Raw genomic sequence first — 27,028 nt, forward strand, 5'->3', positions numbered from 1 at the left:
CACAAAGATGATTAAATGCCTCTTTCCTCTAAAAAAAAAAAATCATATCCTAGCAAGGAAGAAGTCAGTCATGGTGTTGGTAGAAACCTGATCAATATCAGAGGAGGCTGGTCTTGCTCCCAGCCACAGGTGTTTGCCAGAAAAACCATGGCAACATGAATTAGGAAACCGAGTTACGCATTAATTTGGCAACTCTTTATCACTGTTTTAGATGTACCTTAATAAGATGTGTGCTGTTAGCAACAGGTGTATACCTCCAATTCCAGGTGGAAAATTACCCAGGCTTTCCAACTACTTTGAAAATACGTGATATCAAACCAAGGTGCATGGTTTCACTGATAATCTGATGACAAAGAGACAATGAGCATGAGCTCTGGAATCCGGCTCCCACTGAAACAATATTCTATTCCTTACTGTGCAGCCATGGGCAAATAAGCCCCTGTGTCTTTTTTTTTTTTTTTTTTTTTTAATGAAGGATAATTGCATCTCTCCCAAGGTCTGTTGGTGAGGCTAATGACATGATAAATGTGGTATGTGGTAAATATTAACCAGCTCTATTACTATTTTTATGTCTTACCTTTTGTAGTAAGATGGGGTAGGAAAAAGTATGGCTTTTCTAGCTATGCAGTTCCATCGGAATTGATTTTTTTTTCTTTTACGGACTACTGCCTATTGTAAGAGGCAGGTAGGTGTTTAAGGAAATGTACTGTTTTTCTTTCCTTGCATAAACATGAGATATTCTTTTTCATTCCTGCAAACACTTGAAATAGTTTCCCCATTAAGCACAGACAGGCCTTGAACTCTGCAGAAAGCTAGATTTTTTGAGCTAATCTGAGCACATTTCCCAGCTCTGGAGAGACATCCTCCAGCTCAGCACAGTGGTGTTTCATATAATTGGAAAAGAAGGAAGTTCTGTGTCTACCTGAGCACCGGACCCCTTGGGCGATGAGTCCCCACATGAAATTGGCACAATATTCACACCAATGTGGGCCTCGGAATGTGTGGACCTGTGATCCCAAAAGAAGCAAAATGTCAGAAAATTCAGAGTCATTTAAAGGCAGGTAGCCTCAGATATGGCAATGAAGATCAGCAGGAGCGATCCCCCACTGGGCTTCTCCTTCCAGTGGGGCAGTTGCAAACAGATCCTGAGAAAACAGAGATGTGCTTTGATCTTCAAAAGTCCTTCATCAATACACATCAATACACAATGGGCATCAATGCCCCAGGACAGAGTCAGAAAGGAGCGTGGAGAAACAGTTTACAGGCCATGCCATCAGCTAAGGAGTAAGACTCTGACCACCCACAACAAGGCACTGTGTAGACAAACCCAAGATAGCCCAGGCTGGTCGCTATAACCTGCGTTTAGCTCAGCAAGTTCTGGAAGGCAAAACTCAATTACTGTGTCCTTTAGACTGAAGTTTTCCCATCTCTACAGTATCCAGGCAGGTATAAATAAGACATGATTATGGGATAATTAAAAGGTTCCAAGTCTTTGAGCTACTTTCAAAAAAAGGCATTTTAAAAAGTAAAGGAGTTGGCTAAACATGCAGGCAACCAATAGGGCCTATGGAATTGCTTTCCCCAGAGATAGTGTCCACATTCAGTAGGACTTGGTGTGGCCTTCAGGTAAGTAAGCTGAAAATCTTTCCTGCTTGACCAAAGTGCTGGTCTCATTGATTGATGCCCCCAGCCAGTTGTTAAATATTCTGAATATCACAAAGTAAGGATGGTCTTATCTCTGATTATTGAGGCATAGGTCCTCCTGTATTAAATTATGATTTAAAATAAAAACAAAACAAAGCAAAAATACTGGCATGAAAGAGCTTTAAGAAGCAAATGTGGCCATAGTCAATCTAAAATGACCATAGGCAGTCTATTGGGGGCATACAAATGTGCACGAAAATGTCCTGAATTTTTACAAAGTTAAAATATTATAAAACATTATAGAAGGCCTTTCAAAGTCATAAACCTCTATTAATAAATAAAAGAAATGTAGACAATGTTTCTGTTTTACAAACTGCTTTTATTTAACAAAAAAGCAGGATGACGAGTATGGTCACAATTAGAAAGGTGTTCATCCGAGTTCTACTCAAGAAAAAAAGAGTCTCAGTTTCAGTTCTTTATTCATACATGTTAGTAATTGGGTGTATGTAAAGAGGCAAACAAAATAGATCTGGATCTCTTCTAAGGAAACAGATGAGTAAAAACAGAGAAAGAAGATAAGCTAGTTAATAAATTAAAAAGAGCTTACGACTCTGTAATAAAGCAAAGTTATAGTAGTCTTTCTGGTATTTCAGTGTATCACATGCAAACTGCCTATTATATAGTTCCTGCTTTGAAAATGATGCCAAAAATTTCTCAACATTTTTCTAGGGAATGACCCTAAGAAATGACAAAGCATTTTTAACAGGAATGCAGATAATTCATCCCAGAAGGACTCACAGGGCCAAATGTTGTAATTCACTTAGAAGCCTACAGAGATTGAACTCAGTACTAAGAGAGTTCCTCAGTAAAGTATCCTATCTAAAGTTGGACATTTTCTAAATTCAGCAATCATACATTTCTTAATATTTTACTAGAAACGCTCTTAATTATGGCAGCAAAGTCAATTGTTAATCTGCTGTGAAGATCAATTAAATATAATAAAATAATATGTAAAATGCAACTCCAGAAAAAAAAGTATAAAAATGGCTACAGAAGAAAAAAAGATGAGGCCGCTACTAGAGAGACCAAGCGGGGTCCAACCTTATCCAGAATGGTCAGGAAAACCTTTTTTGGAAGGTGACCGGATGGAAAAGAAGAGCCAGTTCTCTTCCATAGGGAAAGAGAAAGGGACAGAGATCATTCCCAGCAGAAGGAATATATGGAAGCCTTGCAGGAGCAAAAGAACTTGGTGTGGTGAAGGAACTAGATGGCCAGGGTGGCCAGAACACCAAAAGGTGGGGGGAGAGGAATTGGGATGAAGTTGAAGGTAGGATAGGAAAAGTGACACAGGGCCTTAAAGGCTTTATTCATGAGTGTGGATTTGGTTTTAATCTAGGTACAGTAGGAAGTTCTTGGAGGACTTCACATAGATTTTTTAAAAAGATTATTCTGACATTTGTGTTGAAAATGGATGGGAGGGTGTTAATAGTGGAATAGATATGAAAACTATGTTGTAGTCCAGTTGAATAATGATAGAGTCTAACACCTGCATGCTGGCAGTGGAGATGGAAAGTGGATGAATTTGAGATGTATTTTGAAGACAGAATTTACAGGACCTGATAATAGAATAAGTGTGGGCCTTTGAGGGAGAGAGGAGTCAAGAATGACTCTGAGATTCTAGCTTAGGAACTAGGTAAATGATGATACCATTTGCTGAGATGGGAAAGACACTCTTCTGGGGAGAAAGTGAACAATTCCATTTTAGATGAGTTAGGGTTAAATGCTGCTATGATATCCAAGTGTTAGTGTCAAGCGGGAACTCATAATTTGAGAGCTCAGAGGAGGAGTGAAGACCAGAGGTATACATTTCACCATCTCTGATGAATGGATGATATTTAAAATTGTGTGAATGAATAAAAAGTATAGCCATGCATCACTTAATGATGGAGATACATTCTAAGAAAAGCATCCTTGGGTGGTTTTATCACTGGGGGGGATCATCATAGGGTGTACTTGCACAAACCTAGATGGTAGAGCCTACTACACATCTAAGCTATATGGTATGGCCTATCGCTCCTAGGCTACAGACCTCTACAGCATGTCACTTTACTAAATACTGTAGGCAACTATTACGTAACAGTAAGGATTTATGTACCTGGACATATCTGAACATAGAAAAGGTACAGTAAAAATATAGTATAAAGGATAAAAAATGGTACACTTATATAGGGAAGCTCCATTATAATCTTCTGGGTTCACCATGATATATGTGGTTCACTATTGACCTAAATATTGTTATATAGCACATGACTATATTAAGGATAGGGAGTAGAAAACAAAAGAGAGCCCATCCCCAAGCACTCAGCGTTCAAACATTTAGAGAAAACCAACGAAGTGTTCCAGAAGCCAAGAGGTGAAGAATGTTTTAGGGAATGAATGGTCAATTATGTTGAATGCTAAGAGGTTCAAGGAAATAAGTACTTTTAAATATTCACACAGATACATGGAAGTCATTAGCAACCTTAGCAAGAGCAATCTCTTTGGATGGCTGAGGGTAGAAGACTTAACTGAACCGAAGAAGGTAAGGAAGTAGAGAAATATGTTGGCACCTCCTGTATCAGGAAGGCTGGCTATGATATTCAGCAGAGATATAGGATAGCTCAGGGGAGACGTGGAGTCAAGGGAGGACTTTTTTAAAAGATGGGAAACACCAGGGCAAGTTGACTTGTTGATGAAGTTGATACAACAGGTGAGAGACTGGAAATGCAGAAGAGAGAAAAGATAAGCAAACGAGTCATGATCTTCAGAAGCTGAGAAATGATGGAGTTTAGGGTATCTGTGGAAGCAATATATATTTAAGGAGAAGAACAGTTGAGATCTTTCCAGAATTTGTAGTAAGAGACACAAAATCTTCAGATTAAAAAAACACTAAATGAGACTCAAACCAGATAAATAAAAATAATCTGTATCTATGCCGATTATACTGAAATTGCAGAACACCAAAAGACAAAGCAAAATCCTAAAAAACAACAACAACAAAAACCAAAACAGGTTATCTTTGAAAGGATAGAAATAGGTAAAAATAGACTTTTCTTCAGCAGGAAGAGATGAATAGATTATTGAATAATTTCATAAAAGTGCTCAGACAAAAGTATTGCCTACCTAACTTTTATACCCAGCTAATTATCATCTAAGAGCAAGGGTGAAGTAAAGATATTTTAAGACAAATGTCAAGAGTTTCCAATCACAGATCCTCACTTGAAGAAGTACTAAAGGATATACTTCAGTGAGAAGCAAACTGAATCTAGGAGGAAGGATTTCCAGAAGCAGCAGTGAGCAAGAAAACTGGTAAATGTGGGTCAGTCTAATCATGCCCTATTTGTATACAACGATAACAAGATGACTAATTTTAGGGGACTTAAACACAGGGTAAAAAAATGACATGGAAGTTTGAAGGGGATGAAGAAGTCTAAAGTTCTCATAATTTGGGAAATGTAAGAAGAGCTACTAATTAACTGAAGAATATTTTAAGTCAATTATGCATGTATTAAATTTTTGATAATTTTAAAAAGGGTGGGATGAAATCCATTAATCAAAAGTAATATATGGCTGAGTGTGGTAGCTCATACCTGTAATCCCAGTGCTTTGGGAGATCAAGGTAGGAGGATCACTTGAGGCCAGGTAGAGACCAGCCTGGGCAACACAGTGAGACCCCATCTCTAAAAAGAGTTTGAAATTTAGCTGGGCATAGTAGCACATGCCTGTAGTCCTAGCTACTCAGGATACTGACATGGGAGGATGGCTTGAGCCCAGGTGTCCGGGGTTAAAATGAGCTATGATGGTGCCACTGTACTCCAACCTGGACAACAGACTGAGATTGTCTCTCTCTCACACACACAAATACATAAAAGAAAAAGAAATGTAGGTTTAATTAAACCAATAAAAAGCAGGGAAGGAGAAAAAAGATGCAATAGAAAAGCACAGTGATTATAAAAAAAATCCTAATACAACTCTAATCAGAATAAGTGGCTCTAATTCATCACAAAAAAAGATTTTTAGATAACATTTTAAAAATCCTTTCAAGAAACACAAACATAACATGAGATAAATGTAAGAAAGACAGACATACCCAGCAAACTAGCCAATAGAAACCCAAAATAGAGCAAATATATATATTTGCATTATTAGTGATAGAGACAATAGAGATTTATTTTTACCAGAAGGATATAATTTTGAGATTTTGTATGACAATACGGTCTCAAAAATATAAAGCAAAATTGAAAGACTTACAAAGAGAAATTGGCAAATCCACAATCATAATGATTTTGACATCTTTCACAGAAACTAGTAGATCAAATAGCTAAAGTTGCTCTATGAATACAAAAGGGATCTCATATCCAGCAATTCAAAGAACACGCACACTTTTCAAAACCACTTGGAATATTCATACCAATTGACCACAAATTAAGCTTCAACATATATAAAAAATTGATATCATACATACCAGATTCTGAATATAATACAATAACATTTCAAGTAGACAGTCCAAGGCCAGTATGTTTGGAACAGTACATTTGATACCAGTAGCATACATTGAAAAGACAAGAAACCAAATCACACATATATGGATACTTGGTATATCTCAGAAGTGGCATTACAAATTAATGGGGGAAGGATGTCAGACAGATGAATTATATCCTATTTTCATCTTATTTCCACCTTTCCAGCAACTCATTATTCACTTGTTTGTTTGATATTTACATGCTGATTGCCTGCTTTGAACTTGGCCCTGTACTAGTCCTTGGATATACAAAGTTGAAATAGATCAGAGGAATAAGAACTGCACGCACTCAAGGATCTCATTATCTACAAGAATAAACAGGCAATTACGCATCAGGTGATACAGCAGAACACGTAGGAGATCCTATGGTAGTATAATGGAGAGAATAATAAATTCTTCCTAGAAGTCTGGGGGAGGGGATATTGAACTGGGCTTTGAAGGATGGATAGGAATTCACAAGCCTGGGAAAGATTGAGCAGGTGGGGAAGTGATGGTGTTGACTGGGGAGCAGATGACTTGAGGAAGACATGTATAAAAGAGGAAACAGCATAACCTAAGGCCAATGAAGGTGGGCTTAGGTTTTGAAAGGCATTCTTTTCTAGCAAATGGTGTTTAAAAAAAAAAAAAAGAATGACATCACATTGTTCTCTGAAACATTTTGAGTGGATGAAATAACCACCTGTTAAATATCCCTATACCTTGGGGTAAAAATGAAAATACAGTATTTAGAAATTACGTGAGTGGCTACATGTTTACTACACACGGACACAATGCATACTGACAAAATATAAACTGGCCTATTGTTTCAGGAAAAACAGGATAGGCTAATCACAGATTTTTCTAAAATTTCACTTCTTTGCCCTTATTTTTAAAAATAATTGAGCACATCAGGATTGCATTTTTAATGCTTATTATCACTATCCATATTTACCAACATCCTTTCCCAACAAGTATCCCTACTGCCTTTGATCTCATTTGTCTAGCCAAATAAATGCATAGACGTTTCAAATAGCAGGTAACGCCCAGTGTCCCCATACAGTCCCAAAGAAATAAAACAAAATGAAAATAGAGTGGGGATGTAAAGTTAAACATTATTTTAGGCCCATTGCCTACTTTTCTTTTTGGTGATGAGCCATTGTTTATTTTCATGACTGATACATTGTTCAATTTTCTTTTGGATCCACAAGGATGATCTCTAGACAGAAAGCTACATGTAAATGCTGAGGGCATGCTCTGAGCCCATTTTATTTGGCTTCTACTTATTATGTCTACTCTTTCATTGAAATACACCATATCTTAAAATTCACTGGTCAGCTTTTTCCATCTTCTGAAGTTTATTGATTTGCAAGAATATCTTTTTAGAGAAAGAACATTTTGAAAACTTTAGGGCAGTAACTAAAATATTCTAGACAGGAAGAAAATACTCCAGACGGGAAGAATGTCTGTCCAAGACTATTATACTAGGCACCGTCTGCCTGGAATTCAAAAACCACACCAAACAAAAAAGATGATATTACATGAGATAAGGTATGTTTGACAAATAGCCCAGGAATGGCTACTTTGTAAAAACAAGAGCAAGAAGAGTCATCCAGAGAGATCTCAGGCATTTAGCAAGTATCCCTCAACACAGCTCTTTCTAAATGAACAGGATGTTATTTGTCTCATATCTGCTGAATCTGGAAGGCAGTATTCTCTAGTGGTTTTATACCAGATATGTTTTGATGGGTCAATGTAGACACCACCCAAATGTATTAACATCAGCTCAGCCTGGGATCTAAACTGTAAGAAGAAATAAGTGCTGTTTATGACATACTGCAGTTGAGAATTTTTGCTTTTTCTTACCAGCATACATCATGATTTTTTAGCCTTGGCACTACTGATTAACATTTTGGGCTGGAAAATTCTTTGTAGTGGGGTTGTGCCTTGTACATTGTAGGATGTTTACCAGCATCCCTGGCCTCTACCCACTAAATGCCAGTAGCACTCCCAGCTGGGACAAATCACAAATATCTGCAGGCATTGACAAATGCCCCCCAGGGGTTGGGGGGGCGGTGTTAGGGTGTGGGGGGGTGAAGTTTCCTTTATTGAGAAGCACTGGTATAGATGGAAACGTTATTGTCTCAATTTGTCATTTTATTATTCATGTTACAAATCAGAATGTTATTCTTTTGCTTTGAAAAGGAATTTTTGGGTCAGAGGCAGTTTGTTTGTTTGTTTGTTTGTTTAGCTACCTTATGTTCACAGAAGACAGAGCTAAAGCCCCTTCCAGCTACATGTGGCTGGGTTTTGGAGGTCTAGTCTAGCCTTTGCCCAGGGCTAACTGAGAGGCTGGAGGGCAGGCAGCCTATCCTGTGTCACCCAGGTCAGCAGCACAGTCAAGGCTTCCAGATCTCTGCCAAGGACTCTTCCTATAATTTACTGTATTTCCTATAACCATGTGACATTCATCTCTTATGAAAAATTAGGTTAAACTTTGGACTCTCCCCTTTTGCAAGACCAGATGAAGTACTAACCTTGAAGTGACCCTTTTCAGATGTAAGAAAACACAGCAGAGGTGAATCAATCTATGACAGAGACTCCCTCTGAGTTCCCTCTGAAAGGCTGGCCAAGCAGCTGGGGCAGGAGAGCTGAGTTTCTCAAACCTGGCACCACAGATCCCTGGACTTCTCATTAGCAGCTGCCCTAGTTTAAGATAGGATTGCATTTCTAAAATCTTGATTGTCTCAAAGCTTTCTGGGAGTCTCCCCATTGCATAAAGTAAGACATTCTCATGCTAATTAACTTTGGTCAGGTTTATGAGCACGTCAACACCCACATCCTTTCGACACTTCCCTGCTCCAAAACCTCGAGTGGTTCCCCATTGCCAGTGGTGAGGTTTCTCAGTCTCAGCACTACGGGCATTGAGGGCTGCATAACTCTTGGTTGTGGTGGCCTGTCCTGGACGTTTAGTAGCACACCTGGCCTCGACTGGATGCCTCTGGAGGAAGGAGAGGGAGAAGGAGAGACAGAGGAAGGGAGAGATAATGAAAGTAGGGAGGGGAAGGAAGGAAGGAAGGAGTGGGGAGAGAAAGAGGGAGGGAGTTAGAAGGAGAAAAAGAAGAAAAGAGGGAGGGAGGGAGGAAGAGAGGGAGAAACTGGCTCCAGGTATACTCCCAGTTCCTGTTTCCACCCATCCCTGAGTTTTGAGTATTCCCTGGAGGCTTTATGAGCCCATCCTGTATAATAGTCTATTTAGCTTAAGATAGTTTCCAGGGGTTATATTACTTGAAAACAAGGAGTTTGTCTTCAATATAATGGTGGAGCAGGCTGAAGTAGGAGGCAGACAAAAACAACTTTGATTCGTAGCACTCTGGGAGCAGAAACAACTTTTTTTTTTTTTTTTTTTTTAATAAAGCCATGTATTTCCAAACCTATTTATTCCAGTCTCACTTTGAGTCCCTCATTTTATATTTAAGGTGATGAGTTTTGTCTTTCTTTTGAATTTTCTTTCCAGACTTGTTTCTGGCAAAACAGCCTTTTCTGACTATTAACTTAAAAAAAAAACAAAAAACAAACAAGCCCCCAACCATTCTGAAGCCAATTTCTGCCTGTGTCAATTTGCAGGTGCAATATCCAGCTGTCCCTGTTCTCCAGGCACAGAAGTAGTATCAGATGGACAGAAAAGGGTGATGGACACCTGGGGGTTTGACAAGAAGGCAAGGCAGCCAAAACGCTGGGAATGACACAAAGGGCTGACACACTTTCATGAGGTCAACGGGAAAGAGGAAGAGAGAGGGGCTTGCATGTGGGAAGCAAAAAGTCTTCTCCCAAAGCAAATAACCACTAGACTGAGAAGAATGCAAAAATGAATGAAAGGCCTATAAATCGTTAAGGAGCCACAAATCCAAACTGGGAGGTGGTGGTGCTGCCATGTCTTGGACGGGTGTTTTAGTGGGAGCATGGGGACATATTCTCAGTCTCTTGAACTTCTAGTCCTGGCCACCAGGATAGCATAGGGTGGGGGCTGCATGTTGAGAAGGAGCATGCTACCAGAGCACATGCACTGGAGTGTGCCATGAGAACGGGCTGCTCCTGGTGCATGCTCAGTCTGTCAGCAGAGTGGGGGACATAGTAAGAGTAAGTAGGGCAACCATTTCCCCTATGTCCTGAGGACGCTTTTGAAAGGCACCACACAGGACAGCTGTTGTGAACAGGGACAGATCCCTCCTTCCCCTCACCCGCCTGCCCACATGGATCAGACACGTGGTAGCACTGCACAGTCACCATCCCTGGCAAATGGGGATTGAGAGCTGGCCTGACACATCCTGGTAGGGCCTCCATCTCTCCTGCACCATCTGATGACCCTGACAAGGACCCACTCCCTGGAAGGACTCTAGTACAATGAACACAAGTGCATACAACACGCAAGCCACACAAGAGGGCAAACTGCAGGGCAGGGAGTGAGGCGAGGGCTCCGAAAGCTCAACTGTAGGGAGATACGGTCCCTGCTTTCTGCCAACGTGAATGAACAGCTTGCGGGCCAGGACCTGTTCTAGACACTGGGGTTTCTGCAGTAAATAAAACAGACAAAAATCCCCACTCCAGGAACCCTCTCTACTCACCCCCCACTCTGCATTGGGAGTTTCCCTCTGGTGAGGGGAAGGCAGGCAAACAAACATGTAAATATGTATTAGGTCAGCTGGTGATCAGTGCTAGGGAGAAAAGGAAAGCTGGTACAGGCTGGGCAGGAGGTGGAAGAGGGATGGAAAGGGAGTGGGGAACACACAGTGAGGGGGGTTAGAACTTTCTGGGCCTCTGCTCTCCATCCATATTCCATATGGGGAAGAAGGAAGGGTATCCTGGAAGTGCATGGGGGTAGGAGAGAATTTGGTAGGAAAGAGTGATGCAGATCCCCATGCAGACTGGAGAGGCTGGGAACAGGAGCAGCAGGCTGAGTGGGGGAAGGGCCTGCTCAGGAGACTCTGATGGCTCCAGTGCCCAGGGATCATCATCTTTCCACCATCTGGCCCACCCCAGCTGATGATTTAAATGTGATGGACTCCTTTCTGTCCCCCAGGTCTCTCCCCTGCACCTTATTCGCTCCTGGCACATTTCTGACTCCAAGTGTTCACTCCTGTTGTTTGCGTAGCCCGGGTGCGCTTTCCTTCCTCTGTATAGCCATCCTTGATCTACTTATTTACTTGGGCTTCAGGCAACTTTCCACCTCCCCACGAGGATTCTTGGTTAAGGCTGAGAGAACAACCACACTGCCTCTTACACAGGATTCCCAGCACCAGGGAGCCCCCTCCTCTTTGAATGCTCACAGAAGCTTGTCTTTTACTCCTGTTTTTTTATACATCACCACAGGGCCAGCTTCAGGGCACATGTGACCTGTGCGGTGGCACAGAGCCCTGTCCTTAGCGAGGTTTAATGTGCTGCTGTCACAGTTCTGAAAATCTCAATAATTTTTTTAACAAGAACCTCACATTTTCATTTTATACTGGGTCTCACATATTACCTGCCCAGTCCTGCATAATCAATCACACATATTAGTGTGAACTTATAGCTACATCATAAATCTGATTAAAAAGTATAACATATACTCTGAATAGCAACCAGCCACAGCAAATAGACACTTCCAACTTACTATTAAAAATGGAAGCTTACCAGCTATTTTAAAGTTTTTTGGTGCCTCTTTTAATGAAGAAATGCTTGGTAAAGATAAGAGACAAAGAATAACTAAATTTCACCACTTTCTATCAGAACAATGAAGCATTGAGAAAATCCATGAAAACTTTTCTTTAAAGATGTTAAAAATCAATAGCCATGGAAATTAGCCGTTGTGCCTGGACCAAGGGGTTGACACTTAGGAGCAATTAGATTACATCTAAAGACCTTTTTTCATGGACATAAAAATCTTTAATGAAACTGTAAACTTTAACATTACTGACAATGCATCCTTTAGGTTGAGGCTAGAGATCCTTCCTATTGAGGGTTTCTGAAAATGTCAATTACAGTTCCTGTAACGGGTTGCATTGTATATCCCCCGAAAGGTGTGTTTCACTCCTAACCCTGGGTCACTGTGTATATGAACTTATGTGGAAACAGGGTCTTTGAAGATATAATTAAGATGACATCATACTGGATTAGTATGGGCCCTAAATCCCATGGCTGGCAACCTTATAAGAAGATGACAGATATACAGAGACACACAGAGAAGGCTATATGAAGATGGAGGCAGAGACTGGAGTGGTGTGTCTACAAGACAAAGAATGCCAAGGACTGCCAGCAACCACCAGAAGCTAGGAGAGAGCTGCAGGGCAGTTTCTCTTTCAGAGCCTCCAGAAGGACCCAACCCTGCCCATACCTTGATTTCAGACTTCCCAGCCTTCAAAATCATGAGCAAATAAATTTGTGTTGTTTTAAGCCACCAAGTTTGTGGTCATTTGTTATGACAGCTTTAGTATAAAGTACTTTTTAAAAGCTGGGAGAAAAATGTGTGAAATCTAATCTAAATCATCTAAGTCATCCATTTACTTTTTAAACAAACGAGGGATATAAACCAGTATTGGCTACAGGATGGAATACATTCAAAGAAATAACCACTATCAGGCTTTATTTCATTTTCTCTTACATATAATTAATGAGAGAAGAAGAAAGAGATGGTAGAAAAGAGACAAAAGAGAAGGGCATGAAGAAGAGAGGGTAGAAAATAAAAAATAGAAAAAGCTAGACACAAAAATACAAGTGAGAGGCACGAAAAGATAATAATAGATGCTAACATCAAATGAATACTTACTAGGTGCCAGAGACCATGGTAAGTGACTCGCATGTATTCTTTAAACCTCACTCCCACTTTATAGATGAGGGAACTGAGGCAGAGACAGCTGAGCTCTTTGGAAGTACATGGTGCGGCCAGGAGTACTACGTGGGCTAAAGCTACCTCAGCACTGTGCTAAGTGTGGGGAGGAAGCTGAGCAAGACTACTCCTGGGCCTCTGGGGTTGGCTGGCCTGAAGATTTTCAGAGCTCAGCCATAAGGTATTATTAGGTGGACCATTCAAAAGAGAGCTGTTCCAGAGTCTCCAGTAAACAGCAGAGTGCCTCTTTAAATCAACTAGATAAACAGAGATGCAGTTATAAAATGAGCTAAATAACTGAGTGGTTTTTCTCTTGACAAACAGTTTTCATTTTAGAGAGGAGTGTGTTAATTTCACCATTCCTCCAGCACATACCTCTCAGTGCCTAGTAGGTACAAGTAACCCTAGGAAATCCAGGTTTTAAATGAGCAAAAATTGTATCAGCACACAGTGTTGAAAAGTCTACAATTACTGCATGCGATGAGGCGCAACTGTCCTTTGGTTCCCAAAGCTTTTGTTCTCAGAGCTGAATTTTGCTTTGCTTAGACAAACTTTGTTTGAGAAGCAAAGGCAGTGACTGTGAGCTTTCTGAGAGAATGGAGCACAAGGTCCCAAATTAGGGAATGTTGGGGGTTTCTATTCATTCCTCTTGACAAAGCTCCTGGGCAGAGCAAAGGAAAGGGCTTTTTACCTGGGATAATAGTCCTGACTGGGGCAAACAATCTTGTTATGGGGTGAGAAGACAAACTCTACTGGCAGATTCGAATGGCAGGTAGGAGGCCTCTAGATGAAAGTGCAGGCAGCACCTAGCAAAACCTATTGGCTGCTGAGCATGCAAATGTGATTATTTGTCTTTTTATTGATTGCTTTACTATATGCTATGCACATAATAGCCTTAAATATTAACCTGAATTACAAATCAAGAAGGCTTCAGAATAAAGCCCATTAGAAGTTAATGTAAATAAAAAGCCAATGTAAAATTAAGGTCTGAAACACAAATTCCAAGCAGATGGCAGGGACATAGGATAAGAATTTTCTTCCTTCAGTTCAGTGACTTGTCCCTAAAACCTGCCACTGTATTTATAGCCTGAGCCTGCTTTTTGAATGTTCTTCCAAAAACCATGTAAAGTTTCCACCTAGAGTTAGATGCGGGTGAGAAGTGGGGAGATTGAGGGTGGAAAGGGCAAGGAAGGACAAAGAGGATGCCTCATCCTCCCCTGCACTCATTCTTAAGGACAGTGGCACCAACAGTACCACTGAATGCCACAATCAACTGTCACAGCTACTTGGGGTCTGCTAAGTTTCAAAGAGATCTATTTAAAACACGGAAGAGAAACGCTCCCGCCTGGCTTGTGTACTCCTCTTGAACAACTTCTCTATTTTGTGCCTTTTCTTCTTTCAAGAGCTGTAACAGTGAATAGCTATTGAGTTTTTAAGCAAATACTAAAAGAGCTGTTTTCCAGTGATAAGTAATATATTGTGTTAGCAACGGTACTACTTAAAAAATAAGATTTAACTATCTTTTTGTTTGAAAATGTCTTAAGATTAATTTTCCATTCAGGGATCTAACATTAAAAGGACTGAAATTAGTTTTGAAAATATCAACTATATATATTTGTGTGTTTTTAACACAAGCTCAGACACAGAATATACATGGACAAGCTACTTCATGCAAACATTATTATAGTACAGAATAATTCCAATTTCTTAAAGCCAAATGAATTGGAATTTTCAAGAAGAAGAAAAAGAATTTACAAGTCCATGAAGATCCATCCTCTCATCACTAGTAGTGTATCCACAGGATGCAAAAAAAATCAAGGATTTCTGCTAAAAATCAGAAAAACACTTTCTTAAGGCCAAAAAATTTAATGAGGATAAAAATGGAAAACAGAGTAAAAAAAAAAAGGGGGGGGGGGGGGGGAGGCAGTTAATGCTCCAAATTAGACCTGTCAATATTCAGTAATGGGAGAAATATGAAAAGCTTTGGCATAGAAGAGGACCTATGAAATGCAATTCTTCACCCTAATGCTAAGTATATAGGGCTGTATAATTCCATTCCTCAGTTCAATTATAGCATGCAAATGCCTGAGCTGCTGGCTTTCTAAAAACAGATGCAGGAAAACAGACCAAACTAACACCAATGTACATTTAATAGATGAATACTTGTCCTTAGAAAGGATCGGAAAGCAACAGAATAAAATCAGTTTTCCTCGTCACCTCTGACAAAAGGGTTATCTAATTCCAAGAGTCACTTGGGTTGCTGACCCTAAAGGAAACAAGAATCTTTTTAAAAGAAGGCAATTCACATTTTGCTTCTCCTGCCTATTGTTTTCTTCCTGGGTCCTCCCTCTCCACTCTCCCCAGCTTTCAAACTGCCAGCTCACTTTTTGGGGTGAAGCCTCTAACTCTAACCTGTCTCTCCTCCCCTCAACTGCAATTCAAGCTAGACAATTTGGCATCAGCATCCCTTTCCAGCCCTTCTTGGAAAACATTTGGGCCAAGGAAACAGGCCATAATTTTCTGATGGCAGGCCCCTTCTACAAGTACCAGTCTGCAACGAAGATAGCGGTCTTTCTAGTTTATAAATTCACATAGGAAATTCCAGTTAACCCCCCACCAGGTTTCCAGATCTTTTTGTTTGGTCTGGTGAGCAGGATAAAGGCTGTGACCAAGGGTGCCCCCCTGCTAGCCGTACCCGGAGCACAAACAAAAGCTTCTGGATGGCATCTCCTGTCATTATTTGATTTCACAGCTGTCTACGCATAAAGGAAAGGAGTTAGCATCACTGAAAACAAAAGACAAAACACAAAACGAGAAACAGGCAACTGTTTTCCCTTGCTCGGAGACAGCAATATTCTTTACTGAGTGGAAAAGTACTGCTCAGCTCCCAGCAGAACATCTCTGACTGAGAGAGACTGGGCATGCTCTGTGTTTATTTCACTGGACATGGGAACGTGGAGTGGCAATGGGCCCAATTCTCCAAAACTAAGTCAACATCCAGATAAGGTGTTTCCAGGCATAAGCACTGAGGAGACTGCCTTCTGAGGTCTCCAGTTTGAACTGATAGAAAGCACAGGTGTTAAGCTTATAGCTAAATGTGGAAGCAAAGGAATTCGTTGTCTCTTGACTTTACAATCAGAAACCCGACGGAAACTATACACTGTACCTTTCCACCTGCCCTTTTGTAACAGAAGAAGGAATGCAGAGGCTTGCTTACCTTAAAGTTGTGTGTCTTCTCATAGTTGAAGTGGTTGTCGTTGTGTGTGAGGGCTGCTCTTCGAACCAGGGAGGAGATCTGTGAACAGGCAAAGAGTTTGAGAGGGGGCCAAAGAAAGCCGCCTTTGACACCCACCTTCACCCCCAAGGCTACGGCCAGCAGTTCTTGGCGTTTCCTGCCCTGCTTAGACTTCCGAACCACAGCACACTTTTTCTCATTTTCCAGCCACAGTTCTTCAGAGAACATAGTGCCTGGATCCCAGATCTTTCTAGTTTCCTCTGCAGAGCGCAGGAAAGCCCCGTGCTGTCAGGATTTTCGAACCGCAGCTAATGTTAGGCGGCAGATTTGAGGCAGCTGGGTCCTGTCTGCAGCAGCCTCCGGCATGTGACCTCAAAGGCCCAGTTTGAGTGATGGAGGGGGCTCGGCTTCTGAATAAGGACGGGCCTGTTTTGTGCTATTTCTTAAGGCCGACGTGTGCCTGGAACAATAGCAAACATTCATGTGCACAGCAACCCCCAGAAGCAGTATCCAGTCAGCCACTGAGGATTCAGGGAGGCAGAGGCCGGCAGCTTGCTTTCTCTTGCCGCAGCACATTGCAAAGGAGAGGTCTCCCCTACTTATTAGCACGTTTTACACTCAAACACACCAGCGCACACACCCCCCAGCCAGCTCTGATGTTCAAAGTGTGAGGCTGCATCCAATTAATCTAGAGCTCTGAACCCCATCCTGGACTGAACTCCAACAGATTAAACCTTTAAACCCTGATGACTGTTTAATCTTATAGGGGTAAAGCCTGTGTCTCTTTATTAAAAATCCGCCTTAGCACTTGAAAGCTTAATTTGTATTCTTATGCATGCATTAAATTGCAACAGTCTGAGTACCAAATGGGGTATCAGAGGAGAGCAAAGCTTTTCTGCTCTGAGTTCTGCAAAGCTGCAGAATAAGAGGCAGGATGTCTTGCCCCAGGACACTCTCTGGGCTCTCCCATCCTTCCTGCACGAAAAAAACTCCGCTCAAACCCACCCAGACAAGACAATATTCCTTACCTAAAATCAAAACATCATAGTTGCTTTTCTTTTCAATAAAACATCTTCAATGTTCATTCTGTTAGTGCCCAAGCCTATAAAAATGTCCTCCTTGCTCTTGAAAGCATCATCTGTTTGATGGTCTCCCATGACCCTAATTCTTTAGTCCTAGGTCTCCCCGCGAAAAGAAGTAGGGAAATCCTGATGTCTTGGGAGTACTCCTGACTCATTGGTGAAGATTAATGCAGCTAATACCAGACAGTAAAATTAATGCTTTAGGAAGTAGAAAACAAGATCTAGATAACTGGGCCTTTATGTAGATGGGCCGTCCTATCCTCTACTGATACAAGGGCCCCATGCTCCAGCCCCTCCAAGCAGCCTTGTGAAGAGTAACCAAAGATCACTCCTTCCCTTGTGTAATTCTTTATTCCTGGTAATCACCATGATTTTAACTCGGCTCAAAAATTCATCCTCCCATTTCATCCTCTTGTTACCATCAATAATAACACCCAATTTTTATGTTAAGCTATTGAGCACAGTAATTTACACTTGTGTCAGAGGACGTTAGAATGTGTCAAAGGCACTTAACTCATTGAATCTGCAGCATATGGGTGTGAGGAGCAAGATTTTTATTCCCAATTCTTTTGGATGAAGAGATTGAGGCACTGGGAGGTAAAGCAATTTGCCTAAGGACATGCAGCCTAGTTTAAGTGGCAGAACCAGGGCTAGAACACAAAGCATCTGTGTCCAGCGCCCATGCTCTTCAACACTGTGTCCCGCTGCCTCGGTACACGCATGTGCTGCCTCATCCTGCCATCAGTCCTGACAAATGCTATATCTCAGATATTGGTTGAGTCTGGCCTCTCCCTACCTTTCTTTCCCCACGTAACTCAGATCCTTGTTATCTCTCCAGTCCACCTTACACATAGCTCTACAACAATCTTCCTAATCCACCCATGCTTCTCCAAAGCTTAACTGTGTCCTGACATTCCTGGTTTTTCATGAGCTGATCCTAATGTACCCAGCTCATCCTATTTCCCTACACTCCCCTCCACAAATCCTACAACATCTCTTCTGTGACATACTTAACTGTTCACCTTGGTAGCTTGCTCTGTTCTTTAGAATATTCTAGCATCCTTTCAACATATCTACATATTCACCAACATTTACATTCTAACTCTAATGTTACCCTTTCCAAAATGACTTCCCCAAACTCCCCATTGTAGGCTAACTGTGTCCTCTGAAATCCCATCGTGTTTTATCCACATTGTTCTGATTGCACTTGTCACTTTGTCTGTATTATAGTGACTATAATAGCTCTTATCCCTGCCACACTGAGAACTCACTGTGACATGCTCTATGCTTAATTCACTTTTGTTTCCCCCACAGATATGTCTAATAAGAGTCCCTGCCACAGTAGACACTGAATAAATGTAAGTTGCTAGAAAGCACATGTACATACAGGAAGCCAGGGTTGTGGAAGAAGGTGTGCAAAGATGACTGCATGGTGTGGGGTCTCCAGTCCCTCCTGAGACCACCCATTCACTGCCTTGGCTTCCAGAGACAAGGTTTCCTCCAGGGGTCTACCCTCTTAATGAGCTTCACCAGGCCCCTTAGCCCTTCTTCCCACTGTCTGATTCTGAAGGACAACTGCTATGGCAGGGGTTAAGTGAAGGCTTGGCATACCTTTGCAGGGCTTCCCATCCTTAGTCTACAGGCAAAAAGATGGAGAGAAGCAAAAAGGGTCCTTTCCCAACCTTCACTGCTAGTAAAGCAAGAGAGACCTTTTGATGGTGAGCCATTTGTGTAAGGGCAAATTCTGTGATGTGGACTGGACTAATGACACGAATATACCAGTTTTAGAATCTGATCAAATTAATGAAGGAGACCACTACTACTCCTGCGGCTCATCCTGCTACAAAATAACTATTTACATGGAAAGTGGGCAAAAGAATCTCCTCCTTTTGGTCTATGGGTGGTTGAATACAATGAGATTTAATAATTTTTCATGTCTGTGCTTATATGTATAACAAGTAATTTTTATTTCCATTTGTAACAGTGATTTCTTTTTCAGCTATTGATTCAATAGAATTTACCCAAACACAAGACACATTCAGACAAGTGAAGGAACCACACACTATTCCCTGAGGATGCTTCTTTACAGGGGACTAGAAGTATTCGCCTTTGAGCAAGCATTACTGTGAGCAGTGTGGGTGACCTCAGACCACCCTCTCATTAAGGGAAAACTGATTACAGTAATCTCTTGGTGAAGACGTCCCTCTGAAATGACCCCATCGCACAGAGCTCTTTTTTATCTCAACTCCTCAAGGGAAGCTCCTTGCCTTGTTTTATATGCTCCGTAATGTCTAATACAGTGTTCTCTATACACAGTGGACATTTAATACATTTGCTGACTGTCTTCTTCTAATGAAAATTTCTACCTGACCTGTTTTAATATATACATTCATGAGATGAAGCACATTTCCCTACACGCTCTGTTTGAACCAGGGATTCTCACTGGAACGAAAGGTCTTTTGGGCCAGATATCTGTTGTTGTGGGAGGTTGTCCTGTACATTGCAGGGTGTTCAGTGGCATTCTTTGCCTGTATTCACTAGATGCCGGTAGAGCCCCTTCCCCCAAGTATGATAAAAAAGAATGTCTCCAGACATGGCCAAATATTCCCTGGGAAGCAACTCTATCTCTAGTTGAGAATACTGGGCTAAATTAATAACACAAATATTAATATTTATATCATGCTTACTATGTGCCAGGTATTATACTCAGCGCTTTGCATATACACACACACATATACACATATATATTTTCATTTTTATTGGTTTTTTTTTTTTTTGAGATGGCGTCTCACTCTGTCATCTAGGCTGGAATGCAATGGCGCAATCTCGGCTCACTGCAACCTCTGCCTCCCAGGTTCACGTGATTCTCCTGCCTCAGACTCCCAAGTACCTGGGACTATAGGCACGTGCCACTGTGTCTGGCTAATTTTTGTATTTTTAGTAGAGATGGGGTTTCACCATGTTGGCCAGGCTAGTTTCAAACTCCTGATCTCAAGTGATCCACCACCTCGTTCTCCGAAAGTGCTGGGATTACAAGTGTGAGCCACAGCACCCGGCCCACTTTGCATATTTGCACTCATTTAAGATTTAAAACCCCATGAGGTAGGTACTGCTATAATTACCCTTATTTTACAGGGGAGGAAATGGAAGCTGAGAGTTTAAGTGACTTGCCCATGGCCACATAGCTGGTGAGTGGTAGAATATAGGCACAACTAACTGAGTCTATCTTTCCCCAAAGCCCTGAAGAACAAGTGTCTTTCCTTCTACTACACTTAACATCAAATTTACCCTTTTAACCATTTAAAAATGTAAAATCCAATGGCATTTAATGCATTTACAATGTTCTGCAACGATTACCACTACCTAGTTCCAGAACATTTCATCACCCCAAAATGAAACCCTGTACCCGTCAGTTCCACTCCTCATTCTCTTCTCCTCCCAGCCTCTGGCAAACACCAATCTGCTTTCTGTCTCTATGAATTTGCCTATTCTGGATATTTTGTATAAAGGGAATCATGTAATATATGGGTTTTTATATCTGGCTGCTTCTTTTTTCTTTAGATATTTCACTTAGCATGTTTCAAGGTTCATTTATGTTGTGGCATGTATCAGTACTTCATTCCTTTTTTGTTGCTGAATAACAATCCATTGTATGGATATACCACACTTCATTTCCATTCATCAGTTGATGGACATTTAGACTGTTTTCACCTTTTGGCTAATTGTGAACCATGCCACTAAGAATATCCTCATACAAGTTTTGTTTGAACGCTTGTTTTCAGTTCTTTTGGGTATACACTAAATCTAGGCTTTTACATATTGTTTAAACAGTCTCTCATCCCCATCATACTTACATTAAAAAATATGCAGTGGTTGAATGCTTGAATTACTCTCTTCCCCATTATAGTCTGACGACGAGTAGCAGGTCTGGTGTTCCCTGGACTGGTTTTTAAAGAGGAGACTTTAGTTCTCCCTGAGCCCACTGTGAAAGCAGGTACTACTTAAGATACTTCTGGAAGTAGGTGGGGCTATAAATAAATGGTGACATAAGCTCACCACTTCCTTTTTTCTTCTTTTTTTGATGAATAAAGGTTGGGATTCTATTTTCTAAGCCCTCTCACTGTTCTTTGTTCTCTCTACAATTAGGATCCTGGATCCAAGAAGGAATCAAGTAATGAGAAGGCAATAAGAGGTTGTCAGATAGAGACAAGGAGGAAAGACCTGGGCAGGAAGACCTGGGAAAATGGAGCCCTTTGGGGTGTCTGTGGACGTATAAAGTGCCCAGGAAAGGAATGGTAGGAGAGAGACAAATACCCCTCTCACTATGCTGGCTTTAATAACCTAGCATCATAAGCCCAGAAGGGACCTTAGAGGTTCATCTAAGCAATGGCTCCTCCTCCACCTGGCTTCAGGCAGGGCCACCTCTCGGCTTCTAGGGAACACAACATTGTGCTTTATCAGTACCAATTTCTAGAGAAGGTGATTTGCCACCAATCCACAAGCTTTCCACAAACTTCAAGTAAATTCCAGTGCTACATTTTAAGGAGGGCTCATTGAAAATGTCATCATTAGTCCCTGGATGTCTCCCTGTATTCCAACCACAGTGTCTGTGCTGCCGAGAGCTCTACAGTTCTGTTTATTGAGTCTGAATCTTCCTTAGGTATTGCCCGAGCTATACTCCTATTCCAAACACTGTCCTGCTGTTCCGCCTCCTCTGCTTCATGGCAGTGCATGAAATGAAAATCAGTATTAGGAATGATGATGAGGGTGTGGTGAGGAGAGTTCTTTAATATCCCACTGGTGTTTGTGGGATAAGTTGGAGATCGATCAAAAGCCGGGAAAAGTTCATGTGCATTGATCCAATTATTCTATTTCTAGGATTCTCTTGAAAAGGTCTTCAGACTAAGATCTAGATAGATAGATAGATAGATAGATAGATAGATAGATAGATAGATAGATAGATACAGAGATAGAGATACAGATATTCATCAAAACAATATCAAGAAATGTGAAAAAGCCTAAACAGTCAATATAGGGGAAAAGTTAAATAACTTATGGCATATAAATGTAATAGGGTATTATGGAGACATTAACAAAGACAATTAAAAGAACATTTAATGATGAGAAGATTTGCCTCTGATATAATGTTAGGTGAGAAGTAGGCTCCTGAGTCATCTATAGTATAATTCCCAGATTTGTAAGTAGGTATATACAGAAAAAATCAGAAGAAAACACACCAAAATACATTCAAAATACATTCAATCAAACTGCTGAAGATCAGCAAAGGTTACCTCTGAGTGGAAAAATTTTAATTGACATTTATTTTCTTCTATATTATTTTCTGTTTTTTTCGAGTTTCCTACAATGACTATGTTCTTATTCCATTATATAAAAATGATTTTTAAAGTATATTATAAAACTCTTATTAGATTTAGTGTGCATGGATGATAAATTCTTAACCATTGAGCTTGTCTAATCCCTCCTCCGGTTTTTTACAGGGCAAGAGACCGAGAGCCAGAGAATTCCACAATTGCCTCTTATCACAGAGCTATTCTACAACGAAATCTGGAAGCAGATCCAGACTTCGGCTTCTCCTGCCTCACACCTGCAGGCATCAGAACCCCCGGAGGGCTTGTTAAAACATACTGAGCCCCAGAGTTTCTGGTTCAGTCAGTATGAGATCAGGCCGGAGAATCTGCATTTCTGATCGGTACACAGGTGATGATGTTGCTGGTCTTGGGACCACACGTTGAGGACCCCCATTTTATTTTTCCACTGAACCTGTGGGCCGCAGCCTTGCCTGATAATTAGAACACACACGCACACACATGCACACACACACAAACACCCCATGCTCAAGCTCTACCTCTACCAAATTAAATCCAAGTTTCTGGAGATGGGGGATGGGCTGTAAAAATCCTCCAGGGGATTGTAACGTGCTCTTAGAATTGAGTGTGACCACACTAATCTCAAGTGCTTCAGTTCAAGGGGATTGTTAGAAAAGATGAAAGTATGAACGTAGTCAGCGCTATTGACTAAATCCCCTCCAAAGGAATTAATATTGTTTCAAACACAAAATGTGATCATGTTTCTGCTCATGCTCACCCCACACCCACCTCCCATGATGCCACTTAAAACCTCCAGAGACTATTTAAGGCAAAGGCAAAAATCCATACCATGCCCTGCAGGGGCTTGTGGGGTCTGACCTCTGCCACCTTTCCAGCCTCACTTGCCACCACTTTCTTGCTGTTACCCTAAGAATGTATACACACATCTATTAGTATGATTTTAAAATTATGATCTAGGGTCCTCACTAGCCTGCTAGCCTTATGAAACAGGGCCAGTCCTTGGCACCACATATGTGGCAGATTGGGGGTGTTGGCTGTCCACAGCCCACTGACACAAAGACTCATTCCTCCTCTCTGTTCTTAGAGAAATTTTACAAACATCTAAAGCTGAAAAATTATTTTTAACCTACCTATAAAAGAAGAGTTCTATTAACTCTTCTCTGGTGACTAGCATGATGCCAACATTGGCTTGACACTCAGGAGAGTTTTGTTGCAGAAAACATAAACATGCTCATTTTTCAGCAGCTCTCTGTCTTCCTTTCCTTCCATCAGAAATGATTTCGACTCTTATGAAGAGTTACCATGCTCTTTTTTTTCCCTTGAGCCATTGGCTCATTCCCTGCACATATGTCTGGGGTACTGGTGTTGGGTAATGACCCTGGGTGTCCCGTTATTTCCCCAAAGCCACAAAATGTTATATCCTGCCCAGATCCAGAACACGCAGCAAAATGCTGCAGCCATCCGTACAGCCCTGGATGGTGTGGGAAATCTATACTTTCCTTTGTTTTCACGTCCTGTGGGTCACACTGAAATACTTTTAATGGTTGGTTGGTGGTATACTAAGTGTATGCCTACTACCTATTTCTGTGTCTAATATATGTGTGTGTGTGTATATACATACATATATACACACACACACACACACACACACACACATTTGTTTCGAAAAGCTTCTTTGGGGATTTTGAGGGGACTGGTGGATAAGGAGGTGCGGTGATGTCCACTGTGGTTTTTTGCTATGGCACTGTGGATCTGGTTCTCTATTCCTTTTTGGAAGAGAAAAAACTAGAAATGCTAAGTGAAATAAGCTCCAATTGCTGAATGATAATCGAAGGTGTGGTTTTCTTTTTTCAACACTACTAAACCCAGCCTACTTGATCCTATGTACTTTGAACCCTCTCACATACTGCCAAATGAATCATCCTTGCCCTTCCTAAGAACTGCCCTGTTTGTTATATTCTGTTTGTGGCTTTCGTCCTGAAAGAGGAGGAAGACAACAAAGACACATAACTAAACGCAAACACATTACTATGGCGCCAAAAAAATGAGAAAGACCAGGGTGGGACCTGCCATCTTTCCTGAAATTGGGCTAGTTCAAGCTGTATAGTCCTGGTTTTATTTGAGGCCATTTAAGCATCAGGTGTCAACGATTAACCTGGCTCAGTCCTAAAACTGCTGCTGACCTCCGAACCTGCTGCGTTCTGATCTGAGACAAGGTTCTTTGTCTCTGATGGCACACCATGCCCAGCTGCCACGCCGATTATTCTCCAGGGACAGATGGCTACTCTCGATGTGAGAGACACACAGAAGTGCCGAAGGAACAGTCTCACTGCCCCTCCTAGAATGCAATCCACTTCATTCAAAACAGTCACCGTTCACCCAAACGGAAAGGCCTGTATGTACACTGAAATGGACCAAAGTACCTTGTTTAGCAGCAAATAAGTAACCTGATGCTTCTTGGGTTGGTTGATCGTGCAATGCTACAGTTGCCGTCCTTCCCACGTGATACCACCAGCTGTGCTGCTGAGACTGATGTCAAAAATTGTGGCTAATTTCTGATGTTTCTCACAGACTTTTTAGATGTAGCAATAAAAGATACTTCACCTCATAGAGGAAGACTTTGTGTTGCATTAAGGATCTTGCACATTTCAACACGTCATTGTTATTATTTGCTTTTTTGTTTTGTTTTGTATGCAGTTTTTGAGAGAGTCAATATTAACGACAACATGTTTTAACATCAGAGTGTAGTAATCCATTTCCTTAAATACGAACTTTAAAAGTCTTAGTCCAATTTCTCAAATGCTAAACTTTAGAAAGTATGGTAGGGTTGTTCTTGAGAGAATGGAACATTTGTTAAATCAAACTCCTTAAAACTTTTGTAAAACTAAGATCCAAGTACATAGTGTAAAACCTAAGGGAGAAGCAGGTATTACAAAGTTCCCAGCTACTATCTTCCTCCTTGTCCTAGATGACTTTCTTCTCATATTCCATATTCATTTGCTTTTCTCTGTATTTTCCTTGCTGATATATGACTCGACTCCCCACTTCTGGCCAAAGAAGTAAGTGTCCCAAATGACTGACATGTGGGTTTTCCTATAAAAGTCAAGACACTCAATTTCTAGCTTATGGCATCAAACTGCAATATGGATGTTGGGTGTCTTTCTCAAACTCCGCTCACTCAGGAGAGCCTGGGAAGTCCCTGCAAAAGGCCAGATATTTGCCAAATTGCATTTTCTTGTCCGCTACTTTCTTGTCCAAATTATGGCAATTTGCAAAGCAGCACTACAGAATGTACCAAACATAGCTTCTAGCTACTCCTTTACCAGGTTCTTTGGTCAGCAGTTGGAGTAAGGTGCACCTTTATCTACAGGAAAAAAAAAAATCAAATTAACCAGTTGTTTTCTCCATGTGAACTGTCCCACGTTAAGAACAACCAAGATACCTAAGAGACAGGTTTTCAAAATTTCACAAATAAAAATATCTCCAATCCCTAGTCTGCTTTTTACAGTGAACAGTCACCCAAACAAAACAGTCCTTGACACCACTCACAGCTGTGCAGCTGATACTGCTCAATATAGTTCTTGGGGATATTTACGAATGCAGTAGTCCTGAAACATGGATATGTTGACACATTCCAAAGTTAATCTAAGTTTATTTCTGGTCTCCTGTGTGAGTGGTGGCTGGGATTTCCAAAATCTACAATTGGTCCTTGTATTTGTGTTTGGGAAGACTAGCTCTAACAAGCATATGGCCGTGTCGTCCCTTCCCAAATGGAAAGTCAGAGTGTGTGTGACGATGCAGACACCTCTCAAGCCACTCCCTGCTCTGGAAGAGAGACTGTCATGCTAATGAACAAGTGTAAATATTTCAGGGGAAGACAGTTCAGTCTGATATGACCACATGCAATTTGGCCTATAGCTCTGTTTTAATGCAATACAATTATTCTTTGATATGTTGCAAACACAGCTCCTTCATTCCTTCCTTCCCTCTCTCCCTCCCTCCCTTCCCTCCTCTCTTCCTTCCTTATTTCAGCAAATAATTATTGAGCATCTATTATTTATCAGGCACTGTGTTAGGCCAGTGAGATAGAACAGGGAACAAGCACTCTTAGAGAGCAGACAACAAACAAAACTAAGAAGTACATTACATATTCTTTTAAAAAGTGTTGGGAACCATGAAGAAAAACAAAGCAAGAACACAGGATAGGAAGTGATAGAGAGGGAGGTTACAATTCAAATCAAGGTGGTCAGAAAAGGTCTCATGAGAAGGTGACATTTGGAAATTTGGGCAAATATTGGCCGGAGGTGATAGGTGAGCCGT

The 27,028-nt window shown here is 41.1% G+C and overlaps 1 protein-coding gene across 1 annotated transcript in view; it reads right to left on the reverse strand.

The window, feature by feature from the left end:
- CHN2 (chimerin 2) overlaps positions 1 to 27,028 on the reverse strand; it is a 313,595-nt gene that overhangs the window by 20,283 nt on the left and 266,284 nt on the right. Inside the window, exons 7-8 of the mRNA XM_023225955.2 lie at positions 16,261 to 16,338; positions 923 to 1,007 (exon numbers count right to left, since the gene is read on the reverse strand). Coding sequence (XP_023081723.1) covers positions 923 to 1,007; positions 16,261 to 16,338 — 163 coding nt within the window. The remainder of the gene's footprint in view (positions 1 to 922; positions 1,008 to 16,260; positions 16,339 to 27,028) is intronic.

The sequence above is a fragment of the Piliocolobus tephrosceles genome, chromosome 8 (assembly GCF_002776525.5).
Source record: "Piliocolobus tephrosceles isolate RC106 chromosome 8, ASM277652v3, whole genome shotgun sequence".
In the NCBI taxonomy this organism is placed as follows: Eukaryota; Metazoa; Chordata; class Mammalia; order Primates; family Cercopithecidae; genus Piliocolobus; species Piliocolobus tephrosceles.